The sequence below is a fragment of the Dermochelys coriacea genome, chromosome 9 (genome assembly GCF_009764565.3).
Source record: "Dermochelys coriacea isolate rDerCor1 chromosome 9, rDerCor1.pri.v4, whole genome shotgun sequence".
NCBI classification, from domain to species: domain Eukaryota; kingdom Metazoa; phylum Chordata; order Testudines; family Dermochelyidae; genus Dermochelys; species Dermochelys coriacea.
Window position 1 is genome coordinate 41,248,412 of NC_050076.1, and position 13,922 is coordinate 41,262,333.

The window sequence follows — 13,922 nt, forward strand, 5'->3', positions numbered from 1 at the left end:
GCTTCATATTATTGAAAAAAAAAAAAAAGAATTATGCCTTTTCACCAGGATTTCCTTACATCATTCTCTGGAAGGAAGAAAACACAATATATATACTTTAATAATGAGTTGCTTGTACATACACCATCTAAAATGCAAAACAGTAAGTGGCCTAAACAATATCTTGCTATTCAAAATAATTAGTGAGTATAAAAATAAATTAGGGGACCAATCCTGCTGTTCTTACACCCTCAAGTAAATGGGACTGTAACACATGAGAAAAGTTCCATATTGCCAACACCAAGCATTCAAAAATCATGAGTCAGACTCCCCAAAATCATGAGGTCAGTCTAAACCATGATTTTTTTAAAAAAAAGGAATAAATTTGGGACTGTCTTCATTTACCTTTCAATTTTTTAAGCTTGTAGGGCCCACTCGGGTCACATTTTCAACTTTTTTTGAACCCATAAGAGCTAGAAACTTGATTTAAAAAATGAAAGCTGAGATTTTCTGTATTCACATTACTGTAAGAGCTGAGGCTTTAAGAAATATACGAAGTAGCAAGAGAGCTGGCAACCCTGAAAGTTATCCATATGAACCCAGAGTGAGTAAGGGTTGCCCCCTGCAGGATTAAGTGCCATGACTGTGCATGGAGCCATGGCACCTTAGCAAAGAAAAAAGATTGACACATGTACTTTTTTGTCCTGTTACACTCCATACTGTACTGCTACTGAGCTTCTTGGGGGCACACAGGAAAGATAGGAGGAATGGCTCACTCCAAACAGCAAATTACAAAGCAAAATCCAACAAACAAAATCTAAAGAAGATGGTTGGAAACGGGTGAAAAGCCACAGGGCAGCATTCACTGTCATGCCAGTTGGTTTGTCTATTTTAATATATAACTGTTACCTAGGAAGTGCTGCCTCATTTGTTGTTCATGTCATTTTGAAGATGCAAAGGATATTAAAGGGAGGAGGAAAAAACAGAAACAGAATTACCAGCATATTTTGTGTATTTTTTCTTTGAACAGTGTTTAGGAAAAAATATGCCACATTAAACCAATACTTGCTCAAGTTCTCCTTGTTCTTTTACTTCTTTTGGTTCCAGGTGGATTTTTGCTTTCCTTGTTCCTATTTTATTTTATAGACCCCTTTTCTCAAAGAATAAAGGGTTCAAGAAGAGGAGAAAAAAAGACAGTTGTAGGTGCAAAGGAGAGCTGGAGAGTCTAGGTTATGTCAGTTTTTTCCTTTGCCACTGTTTGGTTGGTAAAAGTATAGCAAAAATGGGGGACAATATTTTACAGAATAAAGTCAGACAAATTCCAGCTGGAATCATTTAATCAGTCTTTCTACAGGCAGAAGGGAACATTTCCCCAAGACTATATTTCATTTTCATGCATAAATGTAAGTACCTGTCTAAGTCCCAACCAGAGGCAACTTGAGTATACTGGGGTTCATTGATTTTCTGTTACTGCAGTAAGATACTGCATCAAGATAATGATTTACAATGCAGATTACAAAACACTGATTTGCAGCAAATTAATGAATCTGTGGCTAATGATCAGCCCCACAGGTTTCAGCCAAAGCCAAGTTGAATTACAATTTATGTTTCACATAAGAAAAATTGTTTAATCTGTGGGCAGAAGATCTTTGAGACTTAAAAGAAAAAAAGTTTTTTTCTGGTGGTTTTACATGATAGTAGTCAGGTTTCAATAGGTGGACTGGATAAAGATTTTATCTTCAAGGTCATGACATTAGCAGATAAAATGTATTACCCATTCCTATTCTCATACACCCTACATGTGAAGCCTTAAATATCCCTTTGTAGAATGCAATTAGCATCCAAGAAGGCAAAAAAGGAGGGGTAAATGGCATTCAGCCTTGACACCTGTAGCATTAAACCTCTGCTTCCTCCCCCCCCCATTCCTGGAGACACTGCAATACCAGGTCAATTTGAAGGCAGATTTTTTTTAGACATACAATAAAGTGAAGCCAAATGGCAACAGCATTATTTGGATCCACAGAAATCATAACAAGCTGAAATCTCTCCTATATGAAAAAATAGCAAAGGCAAAACCTCTATGGATTGAGTGACAGGACTTTTATTGGATTATTTGGAACAGAAACTGGAAATTGAGGGAATAAATCGATGGTCCAAGCTCCAGACTAGTGTCATTACCATAGAGGACATTAAAGTTGGTACCCTGTATTTCACAAGGCATTGTAAGGAAAGGGACAATTCTATCAATAGCAACTGATACAACTATATCAATTTGGGCAATAGAACTATATCTATTTTAGGCAATAAATTCAAATCCTGTCAGTTAATTCATAGACAGAGATTAACTTGACTCAGAAATAAATTGTATTGGTGTTTACAAAAGGAGCAATAGGACTGGCAGGTTCTAGTAAGGAAGTGTTGAATCATCCCACTCCAACTGCTCTTGCCTGGTGGCATTCTGTTTGTCTCCTGCATTTCCAATTTCTTCTTCTTCTTCCTCCTCTTCCTCACTTTCACCTGATTCATCACTGGTTGTATCTTCTTCCTCTTCACTCTCCTCTTCTACATGGCGAGGCTCTTCATATTTCTACATTATGTTAGAAAACACAGAAGGAAAGGGACTGTTCATTAACCTAGCTAGGGGAGCAAAGCAATTGAACCAATAGTTTAATACCTCCTGTAACACCCATGAAAATAGGTAATGTAGCTATGTAATGGTTTACTCCAGAAACTAATTGCTAATATATTGGGAAAGTGTGATTTACATGGCTACCTGGTTATATGAGAGAGAGAGAGTAGAATAAAGTAACAAGTAAATTCTAAAGCTTGAAGCTATTGTAACAAAAATGGAATATTGGTAAATGATTGTCCTTGTTTAGCAAAGCTACCCATAGTTAGCTCTTAACTTTTGCTCATGTGTCAGTTTCTCTAGACAGGTGTTCAGTTTTGTTGCTCTCTTCTGAACCTCTGCCCTGGACTTCCTCTTGCCTTCAGTTTGTCAATTTTTAGTACCAGCACATTTTAAAATGGACAAATTGCATTGTTGTGGGTGCTTCAAATTGCAGGTCTATGCTGGGTAGGAAGTGATAGGGCAATGCTCCTCTCCCCCCAAGCCAATTCTTCACCATCCCATCAAATAACAATCCGATATAGGAGGACAAATAAAATAATAATCAGAAGCATCATCATCATCATCTGTATTCTAGCCGTGCCTACAGGCCTCACCTTAGATCGGGGACCAATTGTGCTAGATGCTGTACATACACATAGTAAGAGACAGACCCTGCCTTAAAGAGTGATCACACAAACAAAGTAGCAATCTTTAAAGTGTTTTTAAACAGTAACTAAACAAGCTACCACCCAAAATGCTAACTCCTGGAAGTGCCATAGCAATCCAGCTTTTTTGCGTACCTCCATGGGGTTGACAGTAATGGTTAGAGCAGAATCATCCCAATCCATTTCATTTTCTTTACTTCCTTCATTTTCTGTAGAGCTGGGCTGATGAGAAGTCCGAATTCTGTAGATGCCCAAGGCTATGATGAAGACTAGTATACTGACACAGATTATTATAACAATAGTAGCCACGCTTGGAACAACTGAAAAAAAATAATGGAATCATTTCTCTACAGATTTGCCTACACACCACTAAATACATTCTTTCCTTCTGTTTTTTTCTTTTCTTATGCTGAGATTCTGCGACCTGCACATCACTGGTAATATTTCCAATAATTACATTTAGTGATCACAAATGGTAAGAACAATGCAGAACTCAATGTTAGACAGTTGTCTGTTGTTGCCAGAAGGTTAAACTGTCCTTCATCCATATTGTCCCTTACTGCTAAGGGCGGCCAGCACGTCCCTTGGCCCGCGCCACTTCCTGCAGTCCCCATTGGCTTGGAGTGGCAAACCATGACCAGTGGGAGCTGAAAGCGACCGAACCTGCGGCCGTGGCAGGTAAACAAACCTGTTCGGCCCACCAGGAGCTTTCCATAAACAAGCGGCGGACCAGCTTTGAGAACTGCTGTGCTAAGGGACAAATATTCCCAGATATTCCCAGGATTCCAATTAGAGAATTAACTTATTTTCACAAATGAAGTTATGTCTGGAATTCTGCCATTTGCCAGTTTTAATTTTTCAACTTTCTGGTCTATTTTAAAAAAAAAAAACTGGCCTCACAATTTCCAATAGTGTATTTTTTAACTAAAGCACAACTTCTCAGGAAGACAGAGGGGGACAAATGTTACTTTCTCTTACATCTATGCAATGATTTCTTTTGGGTTGCCCAGGGTATAAGTGGGGATTCTATGTCTTCATTGGTTGACTGAACTGAATCACAACAGAAACACTGACAACACCTTAAGTATTATGAGCAATTTCTGTATAGTTAATACCTGAGCCAGGAATGCTGTTTATGCTTTCCTCTGGGTGATGGATAGACTGGAGAAACTGTGGCTGTATTACCATGTGATTTACATGCTCCATAAAATTAGAGTTCGAGTTGTGTAGGATATTAACCTGGAACAACAAAAGAACAAGCATGATACTACAAAGTGCTGTAAATTCCAATACCATGCCTTCTGGTGTCTGAAACTGGTCTGATGATGAACTTCACAGCAAAGAATATTATATTGATCTTGGTAGAAGATTCATGTTCATTTTGTAGGCACTGGAGACAAGATCAAATGTCTCCAAAGTCAGTTAACCTATCCTGGGTTATTTTATGGTTTGGCTGGGCCACTTTGTTATTGGTAGCTCTTGAACAGACTCAAAGAATAAAGAAGCTCTCTTTCTTACCTGTATGAACCAGCTCTTTGTTCATCTTTCTATCGTAAGTTAAATGCACTATTGAAGTCAATAAGAGTTTTATCATTGTATTTAACAGGAGCAGGTTTGGGCATTTGTAGAGCCCTTATTAATTTTTGATGGAATTTTCTAAAGTACTCTAGAGAACTGTCTTGAGGGCACTCTGTTCTCTGACCTACTCTAAGTTTAAGCACAGCCTCTTGTTTGAATGTGATGCTATCTCTGTTATACTCCAGGTTAAGTAACAAATGTGGAATGTTTCTTTGGGGTTCACTGAGCTCTTTTCTATTCTGCTTCTATGGGGAATGTTATGGCAAGTTGGCAGTCTTGCAGTGTGGGGAGTCATCCAGTTATTCAGTCTGCTCCCTGTATGTATATCTGCTGACATTAGTGACTGATACATTTTATTACTCTTGCTTCTGTTAGCAATTGATCCATGCCAGCTGTGGGAAAGTGGGCTGAATTCTATTTTGGCTCATTCAGTAACATAATTGTTAATTAAGTTGCAAAGGCATGGTCAAATTCAGTCTTCATTTACACCTGTGCCACAACACTAAAGGTAATGGAGTTAGGCACACAAGAAACTCTAGAGAATCTGGCCTAGAAAATCTTTATGGAGATGATCAATGAGCCAGAAGGAACAAAGCTTGATTTTCAGAACCCAGATTACATTTACAGGACCAGCAACTAAATTCAACCTTTTTTCTTGTAAACCAAGACAAACTGTTCTGAAAATCATTGAGACCCCAACACAGAACTCTCCAATGACAGATTTAATGTCAATTTGCACAGTGCAACTGCATTTGAAAAATGTCCAGATGAAAACCCAAAGAATCAACATGGTGCTCAAGAAAGTGTTTCACAAATGTAAGTATTCATGGCAATGTAGCACGATGGTGTGCACGATGCTTGTGTTCCTACTCCTTGCCCCAAAATGAGATATGAGCCCAAGTTAACAATTTTCAAACACATAGTAAAATAAGCAATATATCCAAATATTGATTATATGTTCCATTTACCCGTGACAAATAGCATCCTTTGTAATAAGTCCCCAGATTTTAGAAAGGACAAAGATTTCTCACATGACAGCACATGTTGTATATGAAAAATTCTATTTGTTTCCTCACAGAACTTACTTCTCTAAAGGTTCCTTCAAAGGAAGGAAGGAAAGAATGTAATTCATAGCATAATGCAACTCTGCTAACCCCTTCTTTTCTCATAGTCTATATAAATACCAATAATAGGCCAGGAGGAAAGCTGAGAAAGGAAAGCAAAAGGCAGAGCAGAGGTGACAGGAATTTGTTTTTTCCATAGCTCATGCATGCATTTTTTAAAAATTTAATTTACTATTTTATTTTAAGGGCCTAATTATAGGATCTCTGGGCCTGGACCTCCACTACTTTGCAGTATGTCCAGTCATTTACACCTGTGCAAACTGGATATAAAATGGTATCAATGCCAAAAAAGTCACTCTCCAACAGGTTGCACTCACCCTTTAAGGAAAACTACAGGCTCAACACAACATACTTCTACTTTTATCCCCAGAACAAGAGAATTCTGGGAGAGGAACCAACCAGATGGATTCTGGGAATTGTAAATTGGACAGAATATAAGAGGCAGCCTTTCCTCACTGTGTGAGAAAGATGTGGAGTGAGGAAGGGAGGGTGGCAGGCATGCTGGGGAGATTCAGCAGAAGCTGGTGAAGCTAGCAATTTAGAAGGAGCTATGGAAGCAATCTAGAAGAGGTGAGTGGATAAAAAAAAGTATAAAGAACCCAAGGGAGATGGGAGTTCTGTGACTTTTGACCTTGGGGTGGACAGAAGTAGAGGATGGTACCCAAGGGTTGTGAAGTACACACAAGGAGGGATACTATTAGAAATAGCCAAGTCCCAGCTGGAAAATCAAGGGATTACCAGAGTGAAAGAAAAGGCTGTGTGCAGAGAGAACATACAAAGAATGGGGCACTAACTGATTGATAACTTATTGATTTGGGGCCCACCACTGGACTTCCAGACAGTGAGAGCAATCCCTAGCATCAGTTCCCTGCAACATGAGAAGAGAAGAATTGTAGACCCTCAAAGAAGTCCTGTGGCTCAAAAGGAGAGACTGGATGAAGTGCTATTACATTCCAGAGAATGGAAAGATGGACAGAAAGGCTCATGACCCAGTAATGGGACTGCATGGAGCTTTTCTGTTCGTTTTTAATTTGTACTCTTGTTTGGGACTTCAGTTACCCCAGGAAATATGGAATCTTTCTGAGTTAGTTGGATGACTTAATTTAATCATTGTACCCGCTTAGAGAGAAATTGAGGCACAGCTAGGAAAGGGAAACTGATGCAGTAACCACATTATAATAGGACACCTCTGACCACAAACACCAGTCCTTACTGCATTCCTCCCTCCCCTCAAAAGCCTATGTGAATAAATATGCCTTGTAGAGTGACCTAAAGGGAAAGAAACATGGGCTATTTCGGATGAAGGGTGGTTGTTAGTTGCAATTGAAGGCCCCTTGTGAAAAATAGCGATGCGAGTAGTTCCCTTTCATTTATTCTGAGTGGGCTCCAGCTCTTTAATCTCCACTGACTAACTTTAGCTCTATTGTGCAGGAAGAAAGGCAGTCTCTCACGTAGGCAGTCCTCATGCCATTCAAGGTCAATGCCAATACTTTAATTTCCTTTCAGAAACCAAGAGATATCTATTGCAAATCACGGCACAGAATTATCCTGTGCACTAGCTTTGTCTCCAGTTTGGTTGAAGGTGTAGCTCCGATGCTGACTATATTGCAGTAATCTAATTTTGAGGTGATGTGGCCACGGATAACCACCACAAAGTCTGCCTCCCACCAATAAGGCCACATTCTCCTGACTAAGTTGAAAACCGGCCTTCCTAGACATGTTATATGGCTGTTTGGTAGCAGCTGGGGATCCAGTAATTCCCCCAAATTCCAAATTCTATTTTAAAAAAGTAGGCATACAACATGAAGAAGGGCAGGTATAATCCTTGTTCTAACTTCCAACGGCTTCCCCCAACCTACCAACAGCAAATCAGTCAGCTAATTACCCATTCTCCTTTGCCAGAGGGTGAAACAGTCAAGAGCTGCTGCTGTTCTTAACTGAGAGCAGGGAGTGGCATAGAAATGCTTAAAGATAAGTGCTGAAGCAGTTCAGTTTCTGAGAAAAGCACTTGCGAAACTTTTGAAAGAGATGAAAGACTTTGAGAAGAGGTGAAGCTGTAAACTCAGCCAGACTTGATAAAAGAGAAAAACAGAATATTAGCACAGTAGCAGCCTGTTTTCTAAATGCAGGATTTCATAAGAGCTTAAAAATTAAAAGGAAACTATGCCAATTGTGCCATGAGCTGAAAGAAATGAAATTCTTCGTGGCATTACAACAGCCATACAAAGGAGACACTGGAGAACCATGTATCTGGCTGATTAGGTAAACATATGGGAGCATCCTGTAGCATATTTTGCCATAGAAATCCACCGTCAGGCTAAACAGGCATTCAGAATTCCAATAGAGAGGACCCATTCCAAAGACATAAGGAAAAGAATAGGACAGTCATCCCAGGAAATGGGAGATAAATGGTGAGCAGAAAGGATTTCAAGTATATAGCACTTCTGGAATTACTCCCAGCAGCTGTGGCCCCAGTCAGTCAGTTTGGGTGTCTGCTCCACAGTCACCCAGTCACCTGCTGAACAGCTCACTTGTGTGAATGTAGTGCCTCTAGGTCTGGTTTTAGTAGGCAGCCTCCAACTCCGTAGCTGAAATTTTTGCTAGCAATTTTGAATCCATAATCAGTTGTAGGCACAATTTATTCTATTTCTGCATTTAACAGATTTATCGGTGCAAAAGCAGGAGCAACTGTTTGTAGGTGAAAAAAATATGTACTCAAAACGGGAGTGAATTTTTAAAAGTATTGACCTTTCCCATAGTACTGACTATTTAACCTATTTTATAGGTGTAATTTGAGATCCTAAGGTGGGAAAACAAAAATGGAAATACCCAGCCCTGGAACAGCTGTGAATTACATCTATAACTGTCAAATAAAGGTGCATCTTTCAAAGTGCATGAAAACCCAAAGTGCAAAACCCAAAGGTTCAAAAAATATGCATTTTAGAAGGGAAAAGGATCAAATAGAGTGACCTGGTCCAATGCAACTGCTAGTGTAATTCATATTATCTCTATTAAAACAGATTGAGTTATTAAAATGCAATATTTCTTTTGGCAGGATTGGACTTTCTGTGAAATTTCATACCAAGGACTACTGCCTCCATCTGTAGTAAATAAACCTGGATATACATGTAAGCAGAATCTTTTCTACAATCCTATTAATCCAATTCCAGTTCCTAATGAACAAGTAGCCATATATGTTACAACTTGCCATATCAGATTGGACCTGAAGTGTATCTGGTTTTATATTCTGACTCTAGCAATCTCTAATACTGGATTATACCATGTAAAAAAAGCACCACCACAATTGGCACCAGACTAAAGAGGATTACATCAGCATGGAAATTGAGCAAAACTGCCCCTCTCACGTGTGAAAGTTTGACTTGAGCCCCATTACTGGGTTAGAGTAAGGAGGCTTACACCACTGCGCTTGTTTTGTGCCTCACAGAGAGCTTAAGCCCTGGGATATCAATCTGGCATATTATACCAGCATGGTGTTCACTTTAAAGAAAAAAATTGTAAACTAGAACAGGTGCTAGTGGTGTTGAGTGAGATCTTTGAAGTAATGCTGCAAACAAGAATGAAAAGGGCTCTCTCTTTCATGCTGGAACAGCGTGCTGGTTATTAGGCAGAGCTTGCTTGCCTATGATTTGTGGAGACACCTGCAGTATCTCACATCACTGTACATAGAAGCAATAGTGTTCTGCCTCATTTGACGGAGACAAAAATATGTGGACTCTCTGCTTTATATGCAATTATTTAATTGTGACTGACTATGTGTGAGCAGCAAATGCTGTAACACAGAGTGTTGATCCTGAGGTTGAAAGATGCAGTACATCTGATGCATTAAACTATGAAAGTCAAGATCCTCTATAAAAAAAAAACTGAATTGAACCCTATCCTCATACTGACTTAGGAGGTGCAACTTAACCTGGAATGATTTCCTACTGATGAAGAATACATCATTTCACTTACTGCAAGTTGGTAACACTTGGTGGCAAACAAAAAAGCAGCATTAACAAAAAAGAAACCATACGTGAAGTTGGAAAGCAATGAGCTTGCAGCATGGTGCTTTTAAGTAGCAGTATAATAGTTGGAACATAGGTTGGAGCTTGAATGTGGGAGGCAGTTCATGGAAAAATATTCATGGTAATTAGGCCCAATGGCCTGTGATAGGATGTTAGATGGGGTGGAATCTGAGTTATTACAGAGAATTCTTTCCTGGATAGCTGGCTGGTGAATCTTGCCCATATGCTCAGGGTTCAGCTGATCGCCATCTTTGGCGTCAGGAAGGAATTTTCCTCCAGGGCAGATTGGAAGAGGCCCTGGGGTTTTTTTTTTTGCCTTCCTCTGTAGCCTGGGGCACAGGTTACCTGCTGGAGGATTCTCTGCCCCTTGAAGTCTTTAAACCATGAATTGAGGACTTCAATAAGCTCAGACATAGGTGAGAAGTTTATTGCAGGAGTAGGTGGGTGAGATTCTGTGGCCTGCACTGTGCAGGAGGTCAGACTAGATGATCATAATGGTCCCTTCTGACCTTAATATCTATGAATCTATGAAAAAAGTAAGGATGACCTACACTTCTACTATGCATGGGAAGAATGTGGTTCTGTATATTATGTGATACAGCATAGCCAGAGGGCAGCAGGAGAGTACTAAAAGGGAGCCTTATTCCCTATAGAGGGAAGAAAGTTTGCAAGAGACTAATTAAAGCCAGTTGCATGATAAAAAACCCCTGCTTCAATCAGACCAGGAGGATTTGGAGCAGAGAGCAGTTTGGAGCAGTGCCGTGGCTGGCTAGAAGATCAAGACCCTAGGTAAAGAGACCCCCGGCTTGTGGGGGAGGAGAGAGAGGGGGGTGGGAGCAGGAAGTCCCACAAGCTGAAGAGCAGGAGAGGGAAATAACCCCGGGGAAGGAAGCACTAGTTCAAGTGGTTTACCACTATCCCTAGGGAACCTGAGCTGGGACCTGGAGTAGAGGGAGGGCCTGGGTCCCTCCCTCTCCACTACCCTTCTCTGGGTTAGTAGTGGGACAGTAGATACCCTAGTTCAGGGGCAGCAAACTGTGCCCTGAACCACTCCCCCACCCCCCAAGCAGAGGAAGTGTGGGACCCATCATAATTGTACTGGCAATTTGCCACAATTAGTATCAAGTGAGAGTTCATCTTGTCATTATGTACCACTGAGTAGGCTAGGCAGATCAACATCTATTCAGTATTCCCAGCTAGAGATGCCATACAAAATGAAAGTGACCTATGACAAATGTAGAAGTTTTCCTCTTGTAAGTTATTACTACTCTTTCATTATAGCACCCAAAATGTGGTAGGTACTGTACAAACACAGGAACACTCAATCCCTGCCCTGAAGGATAAGGAAAGAAATGTAGTTCAATAACAGAGGGAAAGTTTTCGTAAAAATGCATCTTTTCATTACTCACCTCCAAGTTAAAGTCATTACTGGTATATCGGCCATTCAGCTCTGAGCACTTGATCCTGAACTTTCTATCAAAGATGTTGAAAGTGTGCCAATTGCGATATCGAACTTGTCGAAGCACCAGTTCATAGTTTCTCATTGTGTCCACACCTGAATCAGTAACACAACATGAATAAATACCAAAATATGCTTAAGAGGCAAGCATTGTAGAAACCTGTGTGTTTACTACAAGACTAAAGAACAGGGAAATCACATGTTTTAAATAAAATAAAGTGGATAGAACAATCTGAATTTGTCGAAGACTCCAGTTCATATCAAGTTAAGTGAGAAATGTTAGGACTTCAGGAACTGTAACAAAAAAACCCCCTTATTTTCATACTAGAGAAAAAAATATACAGATGTGGCACTAATAATTTAGTAACTTCAAAAGTTAGTGTGGCCTTCAGAGGGTCAGGAACTGATTAGCACTTGTGTGAGAACACCAAGAAATCCCCTCACTGACATATGCCATAAGGCCTTGTCAAAGGGAGAATATGTTCTGTGTCCCCATAAGCTCCTGGGGGTTCACTTTACCACATGTGGGTATAAAAGGTGGGGCTATGGCCATGCTGACTCCTACAGGATGAACCAGTTACCTGGTGGAGCAGGCGTCCATCTGGGAGCTGAGGTGGAATTGTGCTTTTTTGAGGCACAATCCCTTATTCAGCTTCCTCTGGATAGTGTGATTCAGATTTGCTCTGTCCCTAACATAGAGTGGTACCTTAAAGGCAAAAACTAGCCCTTTCCTTTTAAGAATGTAATTGAAATGTAAATGGCCCATTAGCATACCATAGATAGAATACCCTGCTGTGGAGTTGGTGGCATCTAGATGTTTTCCTTGGTACTCCTTACGATCCAGTTCTAAACACTCCTGTCTGGGATCTAATTCCACACCAATGACCAAAATGTCACAGAAATCCAGGTTGTGAACCATTTCCTCTAACACAACTGGCTTATGGACTGTAAACAAAAGGAATAGACCATACCAAAATAAGAAACAAAATCAGAGAAAAAAAGTCACAAAACAGATTTATATTCTAACATGGTTTGCGCAGTGCTGTCAGCTTCCAAAGGGAATGGCTGAATAGTTCTAAGCATGTATTAAACATTGACTATAGCATGCAAGTCAAAAGCAAGAAATCTCCAATACTCAGATGTGACTATGAGGGGGGCATATCAGTACTTAGATGAATCCAAAATATAGCAAACCATAATAAGTACTCAAGAATAAGTCAGAAATATAACATTGAAACATGATTTTGGAAGTAAATTCACAGCTTAACAATTTCGCTTTTCAATACTGTATTGACATCAGCCTGGTACTACTTCATTCAGTACATTACTACACATGCCAAGGAGCTGTGAACATAAGTCTTCCTTTCTATGATTGCACAATTCTCTCAATTATTCTATGGCCCATAAAGAATTTTGTATTAGAGGGGATGCTATACTAATCTATCCAAGAACTAGCAGTCATAAACTGGAATATCAAATGATCACGCTTTTTCCAGGCTCAAAATAATTGAGTTGTAAACTGACTGTCCTTCAGTGAGTAGTATAAAAATCTATCCTGTCTCAGAAGAGAAAGTCAGATGCATATTTAATATTTTAATTCTTTGGTCTACTTGGCACAAAGTGGCTGGAACGCTGGCTTAACTGGCTCGCTGCGCATACCCTTTGCATAATATAAATCTCTGGAATCACAGCAACTGTCACCTCTCCTTAGGGTCCCAACTTAGAGGGCCCTCCCAGGAAGAAGGGATTAAAGTCAGAACCACCCTATTCCCTGGCAATCTTCAGATGCTGGAATAGCCCATGAGGGCTGTGGATTGCTGGGCACAGCCTTAACTGTTGTGCCCAAAATACACCCAGCCTCCAGTCAGCTGCAGAACCGGGGGGTGGGGCAGAAAGACACAAAGATAGCAGAGTTACCTTTGCCCCATCTCCCTCAGCTGTGCCAAGTGCATCTCTGCTGCAGCTGGGGATCTAGCTTTACAGAGTCCGTTAGGCAACTTTTCTAAAATCAGTGAAAAACTTCATTAAGTTAGCAAGAATTCACAGGTTTCATAGTGGTAGCCGTGTTAATCTTTATCAGCAAAAACAACGATGAGTCCTTGTGGCACCTTAGAGACTAACAAATTTATTTGGGCATAAGCTTTTGTGAGCTAGAACCCAGAAAGCTTATGCCCAAATAAATTTGCTAGTCTCTAAGGTGCCACAAGGACTCCTCGTTGTTTTTTCAAGAATTCCGTTACCTTTGCTCTTTGATCCATGGATGAAAGTGTCCAAATGCAAGAATGATTCAAGCCACAAAACATGGTACTTATAATTATAATTCAATATTGTTTGCAAAACCAGAATCTTTTCCAATAAGAGTTGCAACAATTTAACAGATACTTTATCCAGCCATTTTTTTTTACTACTGTTAATAGATAATGGTAGGAGGTAACATTTTCAAAAATGCTTAAGTGATTTGGGGACCTAAATCAATTGGAC

At 40.0% G+C, this 13,922-nt stretch overlaps 1 protein-coding gene across 1 annotated transcript in view; it reads right to left on the minus strand.

The window, feature by feature from the left end:
* Positions 1-350: 350 nt before the first annotated feature.
* CLSTN2 (calsyntenin 2) overlaps positions 351-13,922 on the minus strand; it is a 690,495-nt gene continuing 676,923 nt past the window's right edge. Inside the window, 5 exon segments of the mRNA XM_038416570.2 lie at positions 351-2,566; positions 3,391-3,575; positions 4,371-4,494; positions 11,392-11,537; positions 12,216-12,386. Of these exon segments, the coding sequence (XP_038272498.1) occupies positions 2,384-2,566; positions 3,391-3,575; positions 4,371-4,494; positions 11,392-11,537; positions 12,216-12,386 (809 nt within the window). The 3' untranslated portion in view covers positions 351-2,383.